This window comes from Balaenoptera borealis (genome assembly GCF_965194805.1).
Source record: "Balaenoptera borealis genome assembly, chromosome: 15".
Lineage (NCBI taxonomy): Eukaryota > Metazoa > Chordata > Mammalia > Artiodactyla > Balaenopteridae > Balaenoptera > Balaenoptera borealis.
Window position 1 is genome coordinate 76,766,551 of NC_138871.1, and position 26,717 is coordinate 76,793,267.

Sequence of the window (26,717 nt, forward strand, 5' to 3'; positions counted from 1 at the left end):
GCGGGCCTCTCACTATCGCGGCCTCTCGTTGCCGAGCACAGGCTCCAGACGCGCAGGCTCAGTAGTTGTGGCTCACGGGCCCAGTTGCTCCACGGCATGTGGGATCTTCCCAGACCAGGGCTCGAACCCGTGTCCCCTGCATTGGCAGGCAGATTCTCAACCACTGCGCCACCAGGGAAGCCCCAATTCTTTCTTTTAAAAAAAAAAAAACGATATTTTATGTGTCTTTAATATTTGAAAATATAAAGCATTGGGAGTAAGCTTCAGATGATTAGTGGTATTACATTTCCTATTTGGATTCTTCCCCCACCCCCGCCCCACCCCGCTCTGCATGGCTTATGGGATTTTAGTTCCTTGACAAGAGATCGAACCCAGGCCCTCGGCAGTGAGAGTGCAGGGTCCTAACCTCTGGACCACCAGGGAATTCCCTCCTGTTTGGATTCTTAAGTACATTTGATTTTGTAATTTAGTTCATATTTAGTTTATAACTAACATTTGTGTGATATCTTGACTTCAAGGATTCCTCTAGTTATGTCAGAATACAGTTGAGAGTTTTTTGGGTGAGAGAGTTTTGGGGATCTTTTTGGCTGCGTTGGGTCTTCGTTCCTGCGCGCGGGCTTTCTCTAGTTGCAGCAAGCAGGTGCTACTCTTTGTTGTGGTGCGCAGCTTCTCATTGCAGTGGCTTCCTTTGTTGCAGAGCACGGGCTCTAGGCGCGGGACTTCAGTAGTTGCAGCATGAGGGCCCTAGAGCGCGTGGACTTCAGTAGTTGTGGCGTGCGGGCTCCGTTTTTGTGTCTCATGGGCTCTAGAGCGCAGACTCTGTAGTTGTGACGCACAGGCTTAGTTGCTCCATGGCATGTGGGATCTTCCCGGACCAGAGATCAAACCCGTGTCCCCTGCATTAGCAGGTAGATTCTTAACCTGTGTGCCACCAGGGAAGTCCCTGGGTGAGAGAAATTTTAAATGTGAATACCGGGACTTCCCTGGCGGTCCAGGGGTTTAGGGCTCTGCGCTTCCACTGCAGGGGACATGGGTTCGATCCCTGGTCGGGGAGCTAGGACCCTGCATGCTGCACGGCGCAGCCAAAAACAATGTGAATATGTTTACACTAGGTGTACTCCATTTCTTCACAGTACTATTTCCTATTGCACTAATAGGGCACGCAGGTTATTGTGTGGCTACCTGTATTTTTCCCTAAGGATTGAGATGTTTATTTAATGAAGTCTTACAAACTTATGAGAATACTAAGATTATACTTAGTATACTAAAATACTAAGATTGTTAGTTAAAAGAAAATGCACCTAGTAAATAAACCTTACTGTAAATAAGTTTAACCTTATTAGTAATCAAATATAAATTGAAAGGTGTCATTTTTGCCCATTAAATGAGCAAAAATCTAAAATCTCCTGAGAATCTGTCCCTGAAGAAGGTATCAAATGATAAAGGAAAGTTATATTGAGTCAGGTTCTTATTTTTTTTCTGGCCGCACCAAGCGGCTTGTGGGATCTTAGTTCCCCGACCAAGGATCGAACACAGGCCCCAGCAATGGAAGCTCGGAGTCCTAACGACTCGACTGCCAGGGAATTCCCTGAATCAAGTTCTTTGTTATAAGATTATTAAAAAGAAGAGTAAAATGCTCAACAATAATTTCTTCTCATAATTGAGATATTACGTGAAAATCACATAGCCCATCAGTGCTCACTCAACTCCTTACCCTTTTCCGGGTGCTTGATAAACTCAAGGAGCCATCAAAAATAATTATTTGGGGAAATTCCTTGGCGGTCCAGCGGTTAGGACTCCTCACTTCCACTGCAGGGGGCACAGGTTCAGTCCCTGGTTGGGGAACTAAGATCCCGCATGCTGTGTGGCACAGCCAAAAAATGATAATAATTATTATTATTAAATGGGGGAAGGGGTATGCTCAGTAGAGAAAAAACGTAGAATTCTAAAATCATTGTATTAGTTGTCAGCTGAGAAAGATAAGTGGAAGATGTACACAGTGAAGATAGTAGTGTATAGCAAATTGAGTATCACTAAGTTATATTTCAGCAGGTATCATTTACATTATAATCCTGTAAAATGTTTTAGTAATTCTCACCTTCAGTGGCTTCTGCTTATTACACTTTGGGGGATGGGGTGGGAATTTTAAACTTTGACATATAAAAAATTGCAAATAAATTTTTGAGTGTACTTTTGTTCCTATCTCAGTACTTTTATGTAAAATCCTTCTATGCTGTTTGGTGAGGTAATTTAAATGTTTTCTCTTTTGCAGAGTGAAATGGTAAAGGAGCTAGATGGTCATGTACTCAAATGTGTGAAAGATCAAAATGGAAACCATGTTGTACAAAAATGTATTGAATGTGTTCAGCCACAGTCACTACAGTTCATCATTGATGCTTTCAAAGGACAAGTAAGATTGTTTTTTGGCTTCTAATTAGTTAGAATTTGAGTGTTAACTAACATATTTTTTATAAATCAAAAGATAATACCCAGTACTTTCATACAAAAATAGGAGATAAATACTGAATGTGCCTTAATTTCTGCCTCTTTGATAGAGTGAGTCAATAGATAGCTTCATTTTTTGCAGCTGAAAAATGTAGAAATATGAGTTTAATTTATATTACTCTAAGAAGTAAAGACAACTACTGTTAGAATTGTAAGCCCAACAGTGTTTTCCAAATTTTCTGGGAGAGGGAGAGGAGGGAAGAAGACTTAGGACTGTATAATAAAAGGCAAAATAAATATCAGTTAGTAATTAATAACATAATAATTAATAGCTTCTAATTACAACATGCACTACCCCTACTGCACAATCCATTCCTTGTCATTATTACATGCCTTCCATCTTCTGATTAGGTTCCTTTTGATCAAAATATCCGTTAGTGAACTTACGGTTACCGGCGGTGGGGGAAGGGATAGTTAGGAAGCGTGGGATTGACACACTGCTGTATATCAAATGGATAACCAATGAGGACCTACTGTATAACACAGGGAACTCTGCTTAATGTTATGTGGCAGCGTGGATAGGAGGGGAGTTTGGGGGAGAATGGATACATGTATATGTATGGCTGAATCGCTTTGCTGTGTACCTGAAACTATTACAACATTGTTAATCGGCTATACTCCAATATAAAATAAAAAGTTTTTAAAAAATCAGTATAAAAACAAACAAAAAGGATATCCGTTAGCTCCTAAATTCAGTACCCTGCTTCCCAGCCTTTGTCACATGACAGTTGGCATATTATCAATAAATGTGAATTCCCCGTTCTATTTTAAATTAATTCAGCATGTCATCAAAACCCTGTCCTTCCAAAAATGTCACAAAATGGAAATTTATTTCTTCTAATTGTTTTAAGGTGTTTGTACTTTCAACTCATCCTTATGGCTGCAGAGTAATCCAGCGCATCCTAGAGCACTGCACTGCAGAACAGACCTTACCTATCTTAGAAGAACTTCACCAACATACAGAGCAGTTGGTACAGGTATAAACTCCCTAATATTTTGAAATGTTTATATATTTTTGAAAATATTCTGACTTTTTTAAAAGGAAATATAATTTATTGTTAACACATTATAGAAACACTCAGTGAGACAAAAGCCTGTTGTATTCTCCTGATTGTACTATTGGATTTTTAGAAAATTGACGAACATCTTTTTAAAGAATTACCATTATTCTTAAGGAAAGTAATTTTTTAATATCTGCACTTAGGATCAGTATGGCAATTATGTTATTCAGCATGTACTGGAACATGGTCGACCTGAAGACAAGAGCAAAATTGTTTCTGAAATCAGAGGAAAGGTCTTAGCCCTGAGTCAACACAAGTTTGCCAGGTATTGCGTTATGTTTTAATTCCAGGGGTCAAGTCTTTCAACTCTCTGGCTTTTATTAGTAAGCACAGAAATGCATGTAAAATATAGCATTGGAATATAGTCTTTTTTAGTAGAGGCAAAAGGTACATAATAGAATGTTGTTTTTGTTCTTACAGAATCTACACAACAAATTGGTTTGCCCTCATGTATTCCATTTTTGAAATGTGTATTTGGAAAATTATTTCTCCCCAAGATGTGTAAATAAATGCAAATCTAATTTATTTAGTGCATGTTCATGAAAGCCTCAGACCTTATTAATGACCTACTTCCCCCACACTTGAATTACAGTTTTAATTTTTATTTAATTATAATTTTGAGGCCTGTAATTAAACTTGCAGGTATCCAATATGGGTTCTTCTATGATATTAATTTCTGTTTTGAAAGTAACTGTAAGAGAATTACAAGAGAATCCTATTTTGGCTCTTCTGTCTTCCAGTGCATTGAGCAAGTTCTTTGAAAAACCAAGGAGATTTTTCTATTAAAAAATAACAAAATAATTTTTTTTGTATGTACTTTAATTTTTTAGCAATGTAGTAGAAAAGTGTGTTACTCATGCGTCCCGTGCTGAGAGAGCATTACTGATTGATGAAGTTTGCTGCCAGAATGATGGTCCTCACAGTGCCTTATACACCATGATGAAGGACCAGTATGCCAACTATGTAGTTCAGAAGATGATTGATATGGCTGAACCTGCTCAGAGAAAGATAATCATGCACAAGGTAATACAGTTTATAGCACTTAAAATAGATGATTCACTTTGTGTGACTTCAGGCTACTCATTTAACTTCCCTAGGCTTTAATTTCCTCAGAATTGTTACAACTGCAGAAAATTTAAAATCAGTGGAAAACCATTGGCAGATGTAGGTATGATATACCCCTTTATTAAATTCTTAAGGTAATCAACTCAGTAAAATCACATTCATTTCTCATCTATTTACCTACCGTTAGCATTGTTTTTCCCTTCACCATCTTATTTAGGTATATTTGATTTGCCATAATACATTGGCTGAACATTGATTTTAAAATCTGATTAAATTTTCTTACCAACCTAGTAAATTTTCTTAAAGAGAAAATTTATATCGGTTTAATTTTTTTTTAATCAATTAAGCTGTTTTCTCTCTCTGTCCTGCTAGAATCAAATGATTCTTTAAGAAATCATTAATTTCCACAGGAAAACTTACTGTTAAAAAGAACACTGCCCTCTTGATTTTCTGTGTTTTTAAAAATTTAGTATTTCTGCTTAAGAATATATAACTATAACATTTTTTTCAGTCTTATTTTTAACAACTGCATTATTTAATCAATATCATATTTAGGGCATTTTGATTATTTAATAACTGTTCTTAGCAGTGTTTATATAAACATCTTTGCATAATTAAGTGTTTTTGTAAGGTAAATCCCTAGATGTGGAATTGCTGGCACAGAGTATGTGAACATGTTACATTTTAATAGATTTCTGCCAAGTAGCTCTCCAGAAATCTTGTAGAAGTTTGCACATCTATCTAGTATTTGAGAAAAGTGCCTGTTTTACTGTTATCTCATCAATACCAGTTATTATTTATAAAATCTTTGCCAGTCTGGATGGAAAGATAATGATATGATTCTTCTCATTTCCAGTTTTAAAACAGTTAAGGAGATATTAAACGTGTTAAATGTATTAGCTATCACACGTCTGATTGCTTGTTTGTGTCTTTTGCTCCATTTTGTATTGAATTTTTGTCCAGTTGCTTAGAGTTATAGAACTTTGCCCTCGTAAACCTTACAAGAACATAATAGCTCATTAGTGATACTTCTCTGCTATGTTTGGAGCCCCTCTACTGTTTTGTTTGCATGTGTAATAGTTTATAGGAATAGTGGTTTGTTTATTCATTGAACAATTTTGAGAGTAGAAGTTGGGAGAGATTGAGTGGAACAGAACTGCTTTTGCAAACAACTTTCTTTGGATTTGAATTTTAAAATTTCAATTATTCTTCCAAATCACCCAAATTTGGGGGCGCTTTTTTAAGGAATCAGAAACTAAAATAACTTAGATTTCCTAAGCAGATCATTTATTTTTCAGATTCGACCTCACATTACTACTTTGCGCAAATACACATATGGGAAGCATATACTGGCCAAGTTGGAAAAATATTATTTGAAAAATAGCCCAGATCTAGGGCCTATTGGAGGACCACCAAATGGAATGCTGTAAAGGAAAAGAGAAGATGATGTAACCGTGTGAGAGGAACGTTTCTTTTGTGAATTATCAAAACACAACTCAACTATGAATCTTCAAATTTTTTTTAAAGTGAAACTATTTATTGACTTTATTCATCCATTTGTAAATTTTTTAAGGTTCTTGTGTATATTTGGGGGTGGGGGGTGGTGAATTATAAATTATATTCAGCCCTGAGTGGAGACCTATCAGATTGGATTGCTGGCAAAGCACAGAATGCCTGTATATGATGTAACTGTATCAAAAAATGCTGTCACATATTTTGTAAATTTTTACCTTGTAAAGTCACAAAAATAGTTTTTAAAGGAAAAAGTACAGTATTCTTTTAATAAACTGGCTTGCAGTCTGGTAGGTCTACGGACCCCATAGCACAACAGGTTTATAGAAATGTACATAGAAATAGTCCTTATGGGGTTTTTTTGTCCTTTGTGTGAAGCCTTTTATAACAGATTAACAATCAACTGCATAAATATTATTAATATTTTTAAAAGAAAGTTAAGTTGTATTTTGGTAATTCACAAACTATCATGCAAATAAAATCTCGGCAAGTAAGACAAGAATTAAGTGATTTGAAATGAAAAGAACTTACATTATTTACAGTAGATGTGGTTTTAATACAAATACTGCCCCCCAAAATGTCTCTGGCAATGTACAGAAGTATTGTATATACTTACATATGTAATTGTTGTAAGAGGTAGAAAAAACAAAATCATGGTGACACTTCCAGTTAAGTACGCTAAACGAAAAGTTAAGTTCCATTTTAACTTTTCAGTTTGGTTTGCGATGAGAAAGAGTGGAGATTTGTATATTGTTTTGCTTATAGAATTACAAGGACATGTTGAAAAAGTGTTGAGATTTATTTTGCTTTTTCATAGTAGATTCAGAAAGTAGGAACCAGATAGAGGTGAAAAGGGGCCACTGAAAAGTGAATTTGATAGCTCAACATTTAAGCATGATTACATATTCAGATAGCTTTTTTTGCTTCCTATAAATATATGCATTGTGTGTGTGTAGTAATAGATGTAAGTTTACACTTTGAAAGCAAATCATGTTTCAATGTTTATTATAAAAAGCCTTGCTAATTTAGTAATGATGTTTTCTTTGGTTGTACAGGTGTACATTTGTAAACCTTAATGCTGTAAATGGAATTTGTTTTATCTCTTTGGGAAACATTTGCATTTTAGTGTACATTTATGTCCCTGCCCTCTGACCTGGCATATAGTGTTGTATAATGTAAATTTATTTCTCCAAATCAAGAGTGATTTTTTAAAAATTTTTTATCTTTATATGGTTTCAGAAGTATGAACCAGCTTTCTTTTTATTATTGTGAAAAACATTTTGTTTTATAACATAGTTGTTGACTCTGTTAATATGGACATGCTAGGATTTGGATCACTTTCAAGAAGTCAGGGTATTGTGCATAATAGAAAGTATTGGACTGAGATATTTGGTTACCATGGAGGCCAATGCTTTTTCCATCTTATTAAATGTGATGTGACTTTTTTTCTTTGTACAGAAGAGTACTGTATTTTTGAATAGCCTACTCCCAAGTAATAGCAAATCTGTATGATAACATTTTTTCTCTGGACATAAGACATAACAGTAACATGATGTACATTTACAAGCGGCCTTATGTACATTTCCCAACAATCTTTTTAAGGCAAAATTGTGACCATATGTGTATAATTAAAATCGTTTTTAATCCTTTGCCTATGAAAATATTTTGGAAAAAAAAACTTGCTTTGTATATTCAGTTTCTGAAAGATAAAGAAAGTGCTTTGTATTTTGTTGAAGTCAGTATTTTGTATAAAACTTTTATGTTGACCCACTTATGTTTAGTGCTAAAAACTAATGAACCATGCTATCTCTTTCAAATGAACACGTGAGGGATTTTTTTATTAGAAGTCTGCAGAAGAAAAGCTACCTTCTGAGCACAATATTGAATATAAAGGTTTTTTCACATAGCTGTTCATATCATGAACCTAAGAATAACGGCATAAAGTTTGGGGTGCCAGGCATACTTTTTCATGTTTGATGTTGAGTTATTCTAGTTTTCTAACCCAACATTCCGTGTTGAGGCCATAAAATTTAACCACTTGTCACTGTCACGGTCCCTTCTCATAGTCACACTAGTTCATCAGCATGTCCCAGTCACAGTAACAGAGCTTTTTTCCCTCCATACAAAACTGCTCTCTGCCACTCTTCCCCACTTTGTTTTGCCAGCCTCAGAATGTCTTGGACCTGTGTTGAACTTTTGTTCCCAGTATCAGCTCATGGTTTCAGGATCAAAGTTGTCCTTGTTGCAGATTGGTGGTGACTTTCCTGGATTTGCACAGTTGAATTCCTGGTTTTCCTTTACCCTTATCTTCTGTTCACACAGGCAAATTATTTCTGCAAATTTAGAAAGTCCTAGAGAATGGCACACTGGGAAACTGAGCAATTGTCTTGGGTTCCTGATGTTCCCATGTATCCCAGTGTTGACAACCAATCTTCCCAGTATTTTAGGGTTTATTTTGTTTTCTAGAAATTTTGCGATCTGCTATTTTTGGTGCCCACCTCTCTAATTCCACCTTTTAATAAATTGGCATGGATTTTTGGTATAATCTGAAAATGACATTTCAGAATAAACTTAATTGGGCAGAGCCACTTAGGCTTTACTCTTGGGTGTCTTGATATGGATTGTTTCTGGACCAGTTTGTCTTAAGTCCTGGCTCTTATTGGTTCATATGAAATAATGTTATCTTCACTTCTTTGTATATTATGTATAAATTAGAAAATGAAAAATGTGTGAATAACATTGTATGAAATAAACCTGGTCTTGTGTTTTTCTCTAGATAAAATACCCCTCTGTACCTCAATTACAGTTCCATTGACCATTCAGGTTTACTCTGATTTAAGGAAAACAAAAATATCTTTATCACATGGATGCTAGTCTAGGGCCACTGATTACACTGATGGTATTAATTCTGTCTTTTAATATTCATAATCTAATTACATAGCGTGATTACACACCTCATATGATGAAACTTTAAGCCTGTTTCCTTACTGATAAAATGATACTGATAAAATGATGGTTTTTGAGGATCAAATTAAATCACATATCTTCACCCACACGTGTTTGTTTCCTTTCCACATGCACTTCAGGAGATTAAGTACAGTTTGGGTTCAGGCATGGATTTAACCTCACTATTTACAAACCTTGTGAACTTAGGTCTGTTATCTCAGCCTCAGTGCCTTCATCTTTACTATGAGATGGAACTATTTTTAAATCCATGGTTTTAAGAATTGAGAATATATATAAAAAGATACCTAGAACCTAATTCTCAACCGCTGCTAATACTGTTTCCATTTTCCTTTCCCTTCTATAGCTAATTTTTTTTTAATCTATACAGATAATTCAGTAGAATCCAAAATGGTGATCTTATAAAACTAAATGGGAAAAGGAGTTTTCATCACACACATTGTTTATCCTCCATTTTAATTTTATCCTGGTTTGGTTCTATTCCAAACTGAAAGCCCCTCTGGAGTTGTTTACTTGCGCCACTTGTAGTGATGAAATTAAAGATCCTAAAAAGGAAATAAATGTCATGTCCTCCCACCCTAGCTTATCAACTTCAGAAGAGTAGCTTCCTAAAGTGACCTGGGTAGTGTTCTATAATATCTGCCCTAATGACAGTGGTTTCTCAGAAGGGGGTGGGCGAGTAGGGGAAGGCGGAGAAAGCCCTACAGAGCAGCATTCACTGTCTGCCTTACCCATCTAACTTGAAAGGACTGGATTAACATATCTGATGGGATTTGGATGCTACAGACATTTAGTAAATTCATCTCTAGACAGAGGTGAGAAGGAATAGTGCCCACTTGGAAGAGGCTGCAGTGGGCCTCTGGAAGGCACTGCGGAGGGAAAAGGAGTGGGTCAGGCCTAGGTTGGGCCCTGAGGCGTGTGGTCTGTATGGTAACCCTTTAGGCCTTTAAGTTACCTATCTGTAAAGTAGGAATAATATCCTGACTTCCCAGAGAACCTCAGATCTGAGAGTACTTTTGATGCTAAAAACCTTACAACTACAGGATGGATCCTGTGGGAAGCTCAAAATTAGGTTGAATATTTGTTGAACTTTATTACCTCCCCATCCTGTAGGTAATTTCTTGTTGCTATGTTCCAGTCATACAACTTTTTTTTCTAAATATTCACCAGGAACTTAAATGAAATAGCTCTGTATTCTATTTGATAGTTTAAGAAAGAAATTGGCTACCTTAAGATTCAAATTTTCCTGGGCATTAGCATGTAATGGTTCAGTTTGGATTCTGGAACTAGACTGCCCAGGTTCCTCTAGTTTTACATTGTTAGGCAAGCACTTTCATCTTTTAAGCCTTAATTTCCTCATGTGTAGGCAAGGGAAGAAATACCCGCCTCCTAAAATTGTGAGGATTAAATGAAAATATGTGTGACATGCGGGGGCAGTGAGTACTCAGTGCCTCCTGTTACAGTTAACTGAAAAGGGGTTTTTTGTTTTTAATTTGCCTACATACAGCCTCAAAACATGTGGCTTGGAGCTCATGTTTCTGCAAATGAGCTCTCGATTCAAGCTGCAGATAAATCACTAAGTAGGAAAACTACTGAAGATAGGAGTAAGGAACTTTACAGCATTTTAATTCTTTTTCTTGGTACAGTTAGTCTTTTTTTTCTTGGTACTAATACAGGTAACAGTAGCTTTGCCCTGATGTGTATGGCTGCCAGGATGGAGGCAACGCGAGGAAATCAAAGGCAATGTGGTGGGAAAGATCTCTCTCCCTCTCTCTCACAGACACACACACACACACCTAGGAAAGCATATTAGAGGCTCAGAAGCCACTGAGGTTTTTGGTCTCTGCCATTCCTCACACCCATCCCTTACATCATTTTCACTGAGTAGTTTGGGAGCCCTTGGTTCTGGGATTATGCTTCAGTAAAAAGAGTGGTCTGCCAATATGTTGATTTTTTTTTAAATTTATTTATTTTACTTATTTATTTTTGGCTGTGTTGTGTCTGTTGCTGCATGCGGGCTTTCTCTAGTTGCGGCAAGCGGGGGCTGCTCTTCATTGCCGTGCACAGGCCTCTCACTGCGGTGGCTTCTCTTGTTGCGGAGCACGGGCTCTAGGTGCGCGGGCTTCAGTAGCTGTGGCTCGAAGGCTCTAGAGCGCAGGCTCAGTAGTTGTGGCTCACGGGCTCTAGAGTGCAGGCTCAGTAGTTGTGCACGGGCTTAGTTGCTCCGCGGCATGTGGGATCTTCCTGGACCAGGGCTCGAACCCGTGTCCCCTGCATTGGCAGGCAGATTCTCAACCACTGCACCACCAGGGAAGCCCTGTATTGATGCTTTGCTGAGTGTAAGATTGAAGAGTCGCTTTGGATCATTTATGGGTATCTGCTTGCTTTGAGAGGTGAGCTCTAGTGATAGCCAAGTGAGGAAAAGCGTTCTGTATGGGTCCATCCAACTGATGTGACTTGAAGCCACAGTAACACTCCTCAGTAATTTCTGCCAATTTGGCTTATTATAACAAGGAAAGCATTTAATTGAGACAAATAATGCCTGTTGGCCTTCTAAATCAATCCCTCTGGCATCTGCCTGCACAACAATGTTAAGACAAGCTGAAGTCTCCTCAAAGTAGGTGTTTAGAAATCAGAAACCCAGAGGGTCTCACCCAACTCCTGATACCAATCACAGAATTCAGCCTTCAGAGTCTGCCCGATAACTCCTCATGGACATGGCCGTCTGACTTCCTAGGCAAGTCAAGGGCTGCTTGAGAAGATTATGATTTTCCCACCTCAGCAGACATTTTAGGAGCAGTGCTGGTGCCCGTGCAGTTGAGTAGGAGATTCCTTTCAAGTTCAGGACCAGGTCTTTACTGTGTATCCAGAACCTAGGTCATGGCCAGACAGGGCTTATGGAAAGAATGGTAAACAGTGGAGAAGAATACACCACTAATCTATTCCATGATCAAGTAAGATCATGCTGACAAAATATTATGTCCCATTTATTGTTTGGAAAGAGAGTAAGCCTGAGAAAAAATTAGTTTCTACCTCAATAGCTTTAAATCTAGACAGAAATCAAGATTTCAAAGATAAATACTGGTGAAAAGCACAGCACTGGATGCAGTGCCTTGGGCTGGGAAAGGGAAGGAGAGGTGAATAGACTTACACTAGGATGAGTAGGAGGACCTGGGAGGTTGGGGTTGAGGCTGTGGCATCAGCTACTATGTTTTCTTACAGTTGTATTTGATGAGCACCTCAAAGAATGAGGTCCTTGAAGCAATGCTGTGGTTAACAATAGGAAATCGTCATAAGTTCTTGAGCAGGGAGTGACAAGTGCAGTGCTGGAAAGGACCCACCTACATGATGGGCAAAGCATCAGAAGTAGGGAGAAACTGGAGGGAGGGTGAAGTTAGCTCTGCGAGTTACAGAGCTAAAGAATTCCCATTACAACTGCCAACTCCCATCTCTCGCCTCAGTCTCACCCAGGCCTTTCATGAGAAGGAGCCTTGAAAAGTCAGGGAGTCTCAACATCTGGTGGGCCCATCTTACACCAAAGGTTAGGAGGAAAGCATGTGCATCACCCAGAGGAGAGGAGGGATGTTTGGGAGCCCTCCCTGCCCCTACTTCTTTGAAACTCAGTTCTGAAATCATACAGGGCACATTCATTGAATGGAATGCAGTAGGATTCACTGAATAGAATTTAAAAAGGAGGCTGAAAGTATATCTTAGAAATATATCTATTACGAGAAATATATCTTAGGAATCTTTAAAATACTGTTCATTCTTAATAACTCCTAGGTAAAAGACCTAACCTAATCTGGAATAAACTATTTGGGCTAACTTCAAAATTAATTACAGTGAGAGTGCTATACAAAACCTGGGGGATTCGAGCCAAAGCCTATTCAGAGAAAATGCTTAGCAAAAAATATCTGAAGATAATTTAATAATTTAATAAAATAAAATAGTTACCAAAAAAAAAAGTAGAAGGAATTAATAAACCCCACATAAAAGAACAGAGTCAGTTAAAAACAATAATGAATTAGGCATGCTTTTGGCAAATTTGAATTATGAAAAATAGAAGATGCAAACAGTAATCAGATATAACATTATTATTATTTTTTTTTTTTATTTTATGACGAATTTTATTCCAAAGTGGCTCTAGTAGAGACATTGATGTAGAGTTTTAAGTATTGTTTCAGGTAAAGTGAAAATGGATAAAAGCAATATTTTTAGTTAATATAGTTTTAGATAGTTTGAGTTAAAATGTAATAAACATTAATGAACTTATTTACAAAACAGAAACAGACTCACAGGCATAGAAGAAAAACTTGTGGTACCAAAGGGCAAAGGAAAGGGGGATAAATTGGATAAACAAGGTCCCTACTGTATAGCACAGGGTACTATATTCAATATCTTGTAATAAACTATAATGGAAAAGAAAAAATGTAATAAATATTAAAAATAGATACTTTACTATCTTATCTATTTTGAAAGGTTTATATGTTTAGAATTACTGGGGAGTTTTTTTTAAAGAACAGGTTTATTTTGAGTAGTAAGCAAAACAACATTTATCACATAATAAACAAACCTTCCATCAATTTCTTCACAGTCCAAAGAACAAAACCTCTGACTTAATTAGAGTTTACACTTAGTCTAAAATCCATCCATGTCAACTTTGGAATTTTAATCTTGCCTGATACTATGAAATAGGGCAAACTTTGATCGATGGTCAAATCCTAATTTTTGCTGTTCAGCCATTTTTCTTGATCTTGCTCTCTGATTCCATACATTCCAGAGTGTTCAATGGATTTGTAATAAACTTCTAAGATGAAAGGGAATTTCTTGCTCATTGTTTGCCTGAAATCTGAGGCGCGTACTCGCCAGGCTGCGCATCTATTTTTTTAATTATAGGAGACCATTTATATTAAAAGTCTACCTGTAAATTAAAAATCACATGAAATGGATAATTCTCTAGGACAATATAAAGTTCAAGAATTGATTCAAGAGAAAGACAAATATATGATACCACTTATATGTAGAATCTAAAAAATAATGCAAATGAATTGAGATACAAAACAGAAACGGACTCACAGACATAGGAAACAAACTTATGGTTACCAAAGGGGAAAGGGAACGGGGGAGGGATAAATCAGGAATATGGGATTAACAGATACAAAGTACTATGCGTAAAATAGATAAGCAATAAGGATTTACTGTATAGCACAGGAAACAGTATCTTGTAAGAACCTATAATGGAAAAGAATCTGAAATATATATATACATATATGTGTATATGTGTGTGTATATATATATACATATATATATCTGAATCACTTTGCTAACACAATATTGTAAATCAACTATACTTCAATAAAAAAAAAGAATTGATTCAAGAAGAGTAGAAAACTTGAACAGACCAATAGTCATAAAAGAAATTAAGAAGGTAGTCAAAAGAACAAAGTTGAAGGAAGGTCTCACATGTCCTGATTTCAAAACTTTTTATAAAGCTACAGCAATCAAAAAACAGTGTTTGGATGTTAACTAGACTTATGGTGATCATTTTGCAATACATACAAATACCATATCATTATGTTGTACACCTGAAACTAACATGTTATGTGTCAATTTTATCTTAAAAAATCAAAACAAGACAAACAGAAACAGTGTGGGACTAGCATAAAGACAAACATATAAGCCAACAGAATAGAAGAGAGAGTGCAGAAATAAACCCTCACATATATGGTCAAATTATCTTCAACACGAGTGCCAAGAACGTTCAATAGAGGAAAGAACAGTCTTTTCAACAAATGGTGTTGGGAAAACAGGATATCCTCATGCTAAATAAGGAAGTTGGACCTTACCTTACAGCATGTACAAAAATTAACTCAACATGGATTAAAGACCTAAATGCAAGACCTAAAACTATACAACTCCTAGAAGAAAACATATGGGAAAAGCTTCATGACATTGGATTTGGCAATGATTCCTTGCATGTAATGCCAAAAGTACATGCAACAAAAGCAAAAGTAGATAAATGGGACTGTATCAAATTTTAAAATGCCTGCATCAAAGGGAGCAATCAGCAGAGTGAAAAAGCAACCTACAGGATGGGAGAAAATATTTGCAAGCCATGTATCTGATAAGGGGTTAATATCCAAATTACATGGGACTTCCATGGTGGTCCAGTGGTTAAGACTTTGCCTTCCAATGCAGGGAGTGTGGGTTCCATCCCTGGTCGGGGAGCTAAGATCCCACCTGCCTCTTGGCCAAAAAACCAAAACATAAAACAAGCAATGTTGTAACAAATTCAATAAAGACTCTAAAAATGGTCCACATCAAAAAAATCTTAAAAAATATATATATACATATAAATATATAAAGAACTACAACTCAAGAAGAAAAAACACAACCCTATTAAAAAATGGGTGAAGGATATGAAGAAACATTTCTCCAAAGATGATATACAAATGGCCAACAAGCATATGAAAAAATACTCAACATCACTAACCATTAGGTAACTGCAAATCAAAACCACAATAAGATATTACCCCTTGCCCATTAGAATGGCTATTATCAAACAGAAAATAGCAAGTGTTAGTGAAGATGTACAGAAACTGGAGCCCTGTGCACTGCTGGTGGGAATGTAAAATGGTGCAACTGCTATGGAAAACAGTATGGCGGTTCCTCAAAAAATTAAAAATAGAATTACCATATGATCCAGCAATCCCACTTCTGGGTATATATCCAAAAGAAAGTAGGATCTCAAAGAGATACTTGCACACCCATGTTTATAGCAGCATTATTGACAATAGCCAAAAGGCAGAAACAACCCAAGTGTCCATTGATGGATGAATGGATAAAAAAATGTGGTATATACATACAATGGAATATTATTCAGCCTTAAAAAAGAAGGAAATTTTGACACATGCTACAACATGAATAAACCTTGAGGACATTATGCTAAGTGAAGTAGCTAGTCACAAAAAGTCATACTGTATGATTCCACTTAAATGAGGAATTTTAAATAGTTAAATTCATAGAAACAGAATAGTGGTTGCCAGGAACTGGAGGGGTGAGGGGGAAATGGAGAGTCGCTGTTAAATGAATATAGAATTTTAGTTTTGCAAGATGAAAAAGTTCTAGAGATCTGTTGCACAACAATGTGAGTATACTTAACACTACTGAGCTGTACACTTGAAAATGTTTAAGAAGGAAGGAAAGAAAGAAAGAAAAAAGAAGGTATAAAGATATACCCTTAAAATAAAGGCACAAGCCCAGACTGTCTGGGCAGTGAACCTACTGTAAATCTTCAAGGAGCATGTAATTCCTACTTTATATAAACTTACAGAGCATGGAGAATAATGAAAGTTTCCCAGCTTATTCTACAAAACTATGATAACCTGGAAAACAACACAGAATGATAGTACGCACACAAACAATAACCGTGGGCTATTTTCATTTATGTGTATAGATACAAAACTCTTAAGTAATATGTAAACCAATCACATCCAGCAGAGTCATATTTCATGACCAAGCAGAATTTTATCACAGGAATTCAGGATAGTTGAACATTAGAAATTTTATTAATGTAATTTAGTACATTAATACATAAGGGAAAACAAATCATATCAAACAGTAAGAAAAGTAACTGATAAATTTCAATACCCATTTCTTTTTTTTAAGTTTTTATTGAAGTATAGTTGATTTACAATGTTGTGTTAGTTTCAGGTGGCTAGCTCAATACTCATTGCTGATAAAAACTCATAACAAGCTAACAATGTTGAGAAACTTCCTTAACCTAAAAAGTAGTATCTATCAAAAATTTAAAGTAAATAGTGGGACTTCCCTGGTGATGCAGTGGTTAAGAATCCGTCTGCCAATGCAGGGGACACAGGTTCGAGCCCTGGTCCAGGAAGATCCCAAGTGCCTGGAGCAACTAAGCCTATGTGCCACAACTACTGAGCCCGTGTGCCACAACTACTGAAGCCCGTGTGCCTAGAGCCCGTGCTCTGCAACAAGAGAAGCCACCGCAATGAGAAGCCTGAGCACCGCAATGAAGAGTAGCCCCCACTTGCTGCAACTAGAGAAAGCCCGCATGCGGCAGTGAAGACCCAATGCAGCCAAAAATTAATTAATTAATTTAAAAAATAAAATAAAATGGCTTGGTGTTTGTATTATAAATAAATAAATAAATAAAGCAAACAGCAAGCTTAATGTTGAAACATTAGAAGTAATCCCATTAAAGACAGAAGCAAATAAGGATGTCCACAATCGCCACCGCTATTCAGCATAAAGCGGGGGGCCCTAGACAATGCATTAAGAAAAGCATTAGAGGGACGTCCCTGGTGGTCCAGTGGTTAAGACTGTGCTCCCAGTGCAGGGGGCCTGGGTTTGATCTCTGGTCTGGGAACTAGATTCCACATGCCGCAACTAAAGATCCTTCATGCCGCAACTGAGACCCGGCACAGCCAAATAAATAAATAAATATATATATATATATATTTTTTTTTATTTGACGAAAGTTCATAATAATGCAGTTGACAAGAAAATTAGTTATTTCTGAGATATACATTTTAAAGTAATAACTAGGATTATTACTTATAACATTATACCAGAACATATAAGATTTTTAGAAATTTCATGTAATGTCTGAAACATTTATATTAACATATTTCCATACATATTTCCATACAAATACAAATATAAGATTTTTAGAAATTTCATGTAATGTCTGAAACATTTATATTAACATATTTCCATACATATTTCCATACAAATACAAATATAAGATTTTTAGAAATTTCATGTAATGTCTGAAACATTTATATTAACATATTTCCATACAAATAACCCAATGAAAGTTTAGTATTAGTTGTTTTGTTTGTTTTTTTATAGTGCAGGTTCTTATTAGGCATCAGTTTTATACACATCAGTGTATACATGTCAATCCCAATCGCCCAATTCAGCACACCACCATCCCCACCTCACCGCAGTTTTCCCCCCTTGGTGTCCATATGTCCGTTCTCTACATCTGTGTCTCAACTTCTGCCCTGCAAACCGGCTCATCTGTACCATTTTTCTAGGTTCCGCACACATGCATTAATATACGATATTTGTTTTTCTCTTTCTGACTTACTTCACTCTGTATGACAGTCCCTAGATCCATCCACGTCTCAACAAATGACTCAATTTCGTTCCTTTTTATGGCTGAGTAATATTCCATTGTATATATGTACCACACTTCTTTATCCATTCGTCTGTTGATGAGCATTTAGGTTGCTTCCATGACCTGGCTATTGTAAATAGTGCTGCAATGAACATTCGGGTGCATGTGTCTTTTTGAATTACGGTTTTCTCTGGGTATATGCCCAGTAGTGGGATTGCTAGGTCATATGGTAATTCTATTTTTAGTTTTTTAAGGAACCTCCATATTGTTCTCCATAGTGGCTGTATCAATTTACATTCCCACCAACAATGCAAGAGGTTCCCCTTTTCTCCACACCCTCTCCAGCATTTGTTGTTTGTAGATTTTCTGATGATGCCCATTCTAACAGGAGTGAGGTGATACCTCATTGTAGTTTTGATTTGCATTTCTCTAATAATTAGTGATGTTGAGCATCTTTTCATGTGCTTCGTGGCCGTCTGTATGTCTTTTTTGGAGAAATGTCTATTTAGGTCTTCTGCCCATTTTTGGATTGGGGTGTTTGTTTCTTTGATATTGAGCTGAAGGAGCTGTTTATATATTTTGGAGATTAATCCTTTGTCCGTTGATTCATTTGCAAATATTTTCTCCCATTCTGAGGGTTGTCTTTTCGTCTTGTTTATGGTTTCCTTTGCCGTGCAAAAGCTTTGAAGTTTCATTAGGTCCCACTTGTTTATTTTTGTTTTTATTTCCATTACTCTAGGAGGTGGATCAAAAAAGATCTTGCTGTGATTTATGTCAAAGAGTGTTCTTCCTATGTTTTCCTCTAAGAGTTTTATAGTGTCCAGTCTTATATTTAGGTCTCTAATCCATTTTGAGTTTATTTTTGTGTATGGTGTTAGGGAGTATTCTAATTTCATTCTTTTACATGTAGCTGTCCAGTTTTCCCAGCACCACTTATTGAAGAGACTGTCTTTTCTCCATTGTATATCTTTGCCTCCTTTGTCATAGATTAGTTGACCATAGGTGCGTGGGTTAATGTCTGGGCTTTCTATCTTGTTCCATTGATCTATGTTTCTGTTTTTGTGCCAGTACCATATTGTCTTGATTACTGTAGCTTTGTAGTATAGTCTGAAGTCAGGGAGTCTGATTCCTCCAGCTCCATTTTTTTGCCTCAAGACTGCTTTGGCTATTCGGGGTCTTTTGTGTCTCCATACAAATTTTAAGATGATTTGTTCTAGCTCCGTAAAAAGTGCCATTAGTAATTTGATAGGGATTGCATTGAATCTGTAGATTGCTTTGGGTAGTATACTCATTTTCACAATGTTGATTCTTCCAATCCAAGAACATGGTATATCTCTCCATCTGTTGGTATCATCTTTAATTTCTTTCATCAGTGTCTTATAGTTTTCTGCATACAGGTCTTTTGTCTCCCTAGGTAGGTTTATTCCTAGGTATTTTATTCTTTTTGTTGCAATGGTAAATGGGAGTGTTTCCTTAATTTCTCTTTCAGATTTTTCATCATTAGTGTATAGGAATGCAAAAGATTTCTGTGCATTAATTTTGTATCCTGCAACTTTACCATATTCATTAATTAGCTCTAGCAGTTTTCTGGTGGCAGTTTTAGGATTCTCTATGTATAGTATCATGTCATCCGCAAAGAGTGACAGTTTTACTTCTTCTTTTCCAATTTGTATTCCTTTTATTTCTTTTTCTTCTCTGATTGCCATGGCTAGGACTTCCAGAACTATGTTGAATAATAGTGGTGAGAGTGGACATCCTTGTCTCGTTCCTGATCTTAGAGGAAATGCTTTCAGTTTTTCACCATTGAGAATGATGTTTGCTGTGGGTTTGTCATATATGGCCTTTATTATGTTGAGGTAGGTTCCCTCTATGCCCACTTTCTGGAGAGTTTTTATCAGAAATGGGTGTTGAATTTTGTCAAAAGCTTTTTCTGCATCTATTGAGATGATCATATGGTTTTTATTCTTCAATTTGTTAATATGGTGTATCACATTGATTGATTTGCGTATATTGAAGAATCCTTGCATCCCTGGGATAAATCCCACTTGATCGTGGTGTATGATCCTTTTAATGTGTTGTTGGATTCTGTTTGCTAGTATTTTGTTGAGGATTTTTGCATCTATATTCATCAGTGATATTGGTCTGTAATTTTCTTTTTTTGTAGTGTCTTTGTCTGGTTTTGGTATCAGGGTGATGGTGGCCTCATAGAATGAGTTTGGGAGTGTTCCTTCCTCTGCAATTTTTTGGAAGAGTTTGAGAAGGATGGGTGTTAGCTCTTCTCTAAATGTTTGATAGAATTCACCTGTGAAGCCATCTGGTCCTGGACTTTTGTTTGTTGGAAGATTTTTAATCACAGTTTCAATTTCATTACTTGTGATTGGTCTGTTCATATTTTCTGTTTCTTCCTGATTCAGTCTTGGAAGGTTATACCTTTCTAAGAATTTGTCCATTTCTTCCAGGTTGTCCATTTTATTGGCATAAAGTTGCTTGTAGTAGTCTCTTAGGATGCTTTGTATTTCTGCGGTGTCTGTTGTAACTTCTCCTTTTTCATTTCTGATTTTATTGATTTGAGTCCTCTCCCTCTTTTTCTTGATGAGTCTGGCTAATGGCTTATCAATTTTGTTTATCTTCTCAAAGAACCAACTTTTAGTTTTATTGATCTTTGCTATTGTTTTCTTTGTTTCTATTTCATTTATTTCTGCTCTGATCTTTATGATTTCTTTCCTTCTGCTAACTTTGGGTTTTGTTTGTTCTTCTTTCTCTAGTTTCTTTAGGTGTAAGGTTAGATTGTTTACTTGAGATTTTTCTTGTTTCTTTAGGTAGGCTTGTATAGCTATAAACTTCCCTCTTAGAACTGCTTTCGCTGCATCCCATAGGTTTTGGGTCATCGTGTTTTCATTGTCATTTGTCTCTAGGTATTTTTTTATTTCCTCTTTGATTTCTTCAGTGATCTCTTGGTTATTTAGTAACGTATTGTTTAGCCTCCATGTGTTTGTCTTTTTTACATTTTTTTCCCTGTAATTCATTTCTAATCTCATAGCGTTGTGGTCAGAAAAGATGCTTGATATGATTTCAATTTTCTTAAATTTACTGAGGCTTGATTTGTGACCCAAGATGTGATCTATCCTGGAGAATGTTCCGTGTGCACTTGAGAAGAACGTGTAATCTGCTGTTTTTGGATGGAATGTCCTATATATATCAATTAAATCTATCTGGTCTATTGTGTCATTTAAAGCTTCTGTTTCCTTATTTATTTTCATTTTGGATGATCTGTCCATTGGTGTAAGTGAGGTGTTAAAGTCCCCCACTATGATTGTGTTACTGTCAATTTCCTCTTTTATAGCTGTTAGCAGTTGCCTTATGTATTGAGGTGCTCCTATGTTGGGTGCATATATATTTATAATTGTTATATCTTCTTCTTGGATTGATCCCTTGATCATTATGTAGTGTCCTTCCTTGTCTCTTGTAACATTCTTTATTTTAAAGTCTATTTTATCTGATATGAGTATAGCTACTCCAGCTTTCTTTTGATTTCTATTTGCATGGAATATCTTTTTCCATCCCCTCACTTTCAGTCTGTATGTGTCCCTAGGTCTAAAGTGGGTCTCTTGTAGACAGCATATATATGGGTCTTGTTTTTGTATCCATTCAGCCAGTCTATGTCTTTTGTTTGGGGCATTTAATCCATTCACGTTTAAGGTAATTATCGATATGTATGTTCCTATGACCATTTTCTTAATTGTTTTGGGTTTGTTTTTGTAGGTCCTTTTCTTCTCTTGTGTTTCCCACTTAGAGAAGTTCCTTTAGCATTTGTTGTAGAGCTGGTTTGGTGGTGCTGAATTCTCTTAGCTTTTGCTTGTCTGCAAAACTTTTGATTTCTCCATCAAATCTAAATGAGATCCTTGCCGGGTAGAGTAATCTTGGTTGTAGGTTCTTCCCTTTCATCACTTTAAGTATATCATGCCACTCCCTTCTGGCTTGCAGAGTTTCTGCTGAGAAATCAGCTGTTAACCTTATGGGAGTTCCCTTGTATGTTATTTGTCGTTTTTCCCTTGCTGCTTTCAATAATTTTTCTTTGTCTTTAATTTTTGCCACTTTGATTACTATGTGTCTCAGCGTGTTTCTCCTTGGGTTTATCCTGTATGGGACTCTCTGCGCTTCCTGGACTTGGGTGGCTATTTCCTTTCCCATGTTAGGGAAGTTTTCGACTATAATCTCTTCAATTATTTTCTCTGGTCCTTTCTCTCTCTCTTCACCTTCTGGGACCCCTATAATGCGAATGTTGTTGCGTTTAATGTTGTCCCAGAGGTCTCTTAAGCTGTCTTCATTTCTTTTCATTCTTTTTTCTTTAGTCTGTTCTGCAGCAGTGAATTCCACCATTCTGTCTTCCAGGTCACTTATCCGTTCTTCTGCCTCAGTTATTCTGCTATTGATTCCTTCTAGTGTAGTTTTCATTTCAGTTATTGTATTGGTCATCTCTGTTTGTTTGTTCTTTAATTCTTCTAGGTCTTTGTTAATCATTTCTTGCATCTTCTCAATCTTTGCCTCCATTCTTATTCCGAGGTCCTGGATCATCTTCACTATCATTATTCTGAATTCTTTTTCTGGAAGGTTGCCTATCTCCACTTCATTTAGTTGTTTTTCTGGGGTTTTTTCTTGTTCCTTCATCTGGTACATAGCCCTCTGCCTTTTCATCTTGTCTATCTTTCTGTAACTGTGGTTTTTGGTCCACAGGCTGCAGGATTGTAGTTTTTCTTGCTTCTGCTGTCTGCCCTCTGGTGGTTGAGGCTATCTAAGAGGCTTGATGGGAGGCTCTGGTGTTGGGTAGAGCTGACTGTTGCTGTGGCGGTCAGAGCTCAGTAAAACTTTAATCCACTTGACTGTTGATGGGTGGGGCTGGGTTCCCTCCCTGTTGGTTGTTTTGCCTGAGGCAACCCAACACTGGAGCCTACCTGGGCTCTTTGGTGGGGTTAATGGCAGACTCTGGGAGGGCTCACGCCAAGGAGCACTTCCCAGAACCTCCGCTGCCAGAGTCCTTGTCCCCACAGTGAAACAGAGCCACCCCCCGCCTCTGCAGGAGACCCCCCAACACCAGCAGGTAGGTCTGGTTCAGTCTCCCCCAGGGTCACTGCTCCTTCCCCTGGGTCCCGATGCGCACACTACTTTGTGTGTGCCCTCCAAGAGTAGGGTCTCTGTTTCCCCCAGTCCTGTCGAAGTCCTGCAATCAATTCCCACTAGGCTTCAAAGTCTGATTCTCTAAGAATTCCTCCTCCCGTTGCCGGACCCCCAGGTTGGGAAGCCTGACGTGGGGCTCAGAACCTTCACTCCAGTGAGGGGACTTCTGTGGTATAAGTGTTCGCCAGTCTGTGAGTCACCCACCCAGCAGTTATGGGATTAGATTTTACTCTGATTGCGCCCCTCCTACCGTCTCACTGTGGCTTCTCCTCTGCCCTTGGACGTGGGGTATCCTTCTTGGTGAAGTCCAGGGTCTTCCTGTCAATGATTGTCCAGCAGACAGTTGTGATTCTGGTGCTCTCGCAAGAGGGAGTGAGAGCACGTCCTTCTACTCTGCCATCTTGGTTAATCCACCTCAAATATATCAGCAAACTTTAAAAATAACAATAAAGCCCATTTTCTAAGGAAGGGTTTGATGAATGAATAACTGAACGATTGAATGGATCAACAAGATGGGTAAATTAAGAGACCCTTTGGCAGGAAGTTCAGGCTCTCACTCCTAGCCTGTCTCCTCCCCAAAGCGGGCTCGTCTGGAGGACTGGAGGGTGGCCCAGACGCTCCCCCTCAGGCCAGGAGAAGTGTGGGGAAATTGCCTTCTCATCAGAGGGCTCTCCACCACCTGCGGGTGCAGGACCACCACCCAGCATTGGCGTTCACAGCCTTCCACGACCCCAGCCCACTGCACCTTCCCAGCATAAGCCCAGTGATCTGGTTTCCAGTAAAACAAGGCGCTTTCCAGCCCCTCCCACTTTGCTCACTCTGTGTCCTCTGCCTGGAGGGCCCTTCCCTTTCTGCTCTGCAGAGACAAGGCCTACTTGTCATTAGAAGCTCCCACCATCTCAGGGGCCTCCTCTGAACTCGCCTGGCCTCACTGCCTGGCTCCTATTGGGCCGAGTATCCTGAATAAGTGTCTGTCTGCCTGCATGTCCATCTGTCTCAGAGAGCAAGCATCATCTTCTCCTCCACTGACCCCACAGCTTAGTCCTGATATTCACTTAAAGGAATTTCTTTTCAGCTTCACCAACATTCCATACCACGGGATTCCAAAAGGAGGATAGGGAGATAAACAAATATGGTACCCCATGAGAACTCACAGGGGTTCTGCGTCAACAATAAGTGTTTTTCCTGATTAGGCCTAAAAAGTCTGGGCAACGTGGGGGGACGGTATCGGGTGGTCAACACGTACACATGTGGAAACATCAGGTCTGGGGAGAGAGTTCTGGTTCCTACAGTGCGGTCCCCAGGGATTATCAACCGGCAGGGGTGAGACCAGGGAAAACAAGCTATCCAAATTAAGGAAGTTTCCTCCCAGTCTTCATAGAGATCAGCTTTGATCCCAAAATCATGGGCTGGTACCAGAAGCAATAATAACAGCAATAGGTGGAAAGCATAGCATGCTTCCTAAGGGCCAGGTGCTAAGTGCTTTACATATAGTATCTCATTTCACCCTCATCACAATGCATGACGAAGGTACAATTATTATACCCATTCTACAGATGAAGAAACTGAGGCTTAGAGAGGTTGTATGATTTGTCCAGGGAGGCAGGGCCAGAGTTCAAATCCAATCTGATGCCAGAGTCTGGAACTCAGACCCCCGCAAGGCCCCGCAGCTGGTGGATGAGTTGGAAATGCACACACCTCACGACTCGAGGCTTCAGCTGGTCCTTGGTCTTTGCCATGAAGGGATGTGGGTCCGTTGTTACTAGCTCTTCTCATTCTTCTAGGAAAGCAGAAATCTGGATTCTTATGTGTAATCACTTATGGAAATCTCTTTTAAAATACTGTGAGGGTGGGAATTCCCTGGCGGTCCAGTGGTTAGGACTCGGCGCTTTCACTGCAGGGGCCCAGGTTCAATCCCTGATCAGGGAACTAAGATCCTGAAAGCCGTGTGACGTGCCACCTCTCCCCCGCCAAAAAGTAAAACATTGTGAGGGCAAAACACTTTTACAGGCCAAATGCAGCCCTAGAAGCTATCAGTTTGCAACCTCTGCCTAATACAGTCTCTGTAAAGTGTGGACAGAGAATGTCACCTGCCATTTCAGTAAACAAAGGATGTTACGGCCACCAAGCCATCAGCCACGGGAGCCACTCCCCCACCCTCCCCATGGTGTACCCTGAAGGGAATTCAGAAAAACAGGATACTAACCCTAGGTAGTTAAGATGCATATCAAAGGAACAATTTCAATGAGCCCAGACTCTTGCATCTTCTCATACATGGAAAAGCACTAAAAGCATTAACTTGAGATGTCTGGTTTTTTATGATTGGCAGTAGTCTTTTGAAGTCCAACAACATGTTTGTTTTTTTGTTTTCTTCAGCAGGAACTCTTATATATCCTGTCTCCTCCCTTACCCCCTTGGAACTGTCTCTCAGAGCTATCTGAAAGGTGTATCCTGGGCTTAAGTCCTCAGTAAGTCTGCCGAATAAAACATAACTCACGGCTTTGCAGACGCCGCCACCCCGGAACCTCCCTCGCTGCCCAACCATGGTCAACCCTACCGTGTTTTTTGACATCGTCGTCGACGGCCAGCCCTTGGGCTGCGTCTCCTTCGAGCTGTTTGCAGACAAAGTTCCAAAGACAGCAGAAAACTTTCGTGCTCTGAGCACTGGGGAGAAAGGCTTTGGTTATAAAGGTTCCTGCTTTCACGGAATAATTCCGGGATTTATGTGCCAGGGTGGTGACTTCACACGTCATAATGGCACTGGTGGCAAGTCCATCTATGGGGAGAAATTTGATGATGAGAATTTCCTCCTGAAGCATACGGGTCCTGGCATCTTGTCCATGGCAAATGCTGGCCCCAACACAAACGGTTCCCAGTTTTTCATCTGCACTGCCAAGACTAAGTGGTTGGATGGCAACCATGTGGTCTTTGGCAAGGTGAAAGAGGGCATGGATATTGTGGAAGCCATGGAGCGCTTTGGGTCCAGGAATGGCAAGACCAGCAAGAAGATCACATTGCTGACTGTGGACAAATCTAATAACGAATTTGACTTGTGTTTTATCTTAACCACCAGATCATTCCTTCTGTAGCTCAGGAGAGCACCCCTTCATTCCCATCTGCTCAAAATATACTATAATCTTTGTGCTCTCATTGCACTTCTTTGGGTTCCATATTTTCCTTATTCCCCTCCATGTTTAGCTGAATTGCCAAGTTAAGTTTATGGTTATGAAATTAAAAAAACACATAACTCACAACTCTTAGGTTGTGCATTTTTTTTCAGTCGA

General features: G+C 38.3%; 1 protein-coding gene and 2 pseudogenes across 13 annotated transcripts in view; 2 read left to right on the plus strand and 1 right to left on the minus strand.

Annotated features, from left to right (window-relative positions):
* Nucleotides 1–8,896, plus strand: part of PUM2 (pumilio RNA binding family member 2) — a 92,423-nt gene extending 83,527 nt beyond the window's left edge. For all 11 annotated transcript variants that reach the window (XM_082358493.1, XM_082358492.1, XM_082358494.1 and 8 more), the window contains 5 exons: nt 2,273–2,410; nt 3,357–3,482; nt 3,710–3,831; nt 4,397–4,589; nt 5,930–8,896. In XM_082358493.1, coding sequence (XP_082214619.1) covers nt 2,273–2,410; nt 3,357–3,482; nt 3,710–3,831; nt 4,397–4,589; nt 5,930–6,061 — 711 coding nt within the window. In that variant the 3' untranslated portion in view covers nt 6,062–8,896. The remainder of the gene's footprint in view (nt 1–2,272; nt 2,411–3,356; nt 3,483–3,709; nt 3,832–4,396; nt 4,590–5,929) is intronic.
* LOC309612090 (protein CEBPZOS pseudogene) lies at nt 6,176–25,978 on the minus strand (annotated as a pseudogene). Its single transcript has 2 exons — nt 25,931–25,978; nt 6,176–13,990 (listed from the first exon to the last, which is right to left on the minus strand). The product of its transcript is annotated as a protein CEBPZOS pseudogene (transcript).
* LOC309612605 (peptidyl-prolyl cis-trans isomerase A pseudogene) lies at nt 25,962–26,581 on the plus strand (annotated as a pseudogene). The gene has a single exon. The product of its transcript is annotated as a peptidyl-prolyl cis-trans isomerase A pseudogene (transcript).
* Nucleotides 26,582–26,717: the final 136 nt, after the last annotated feature.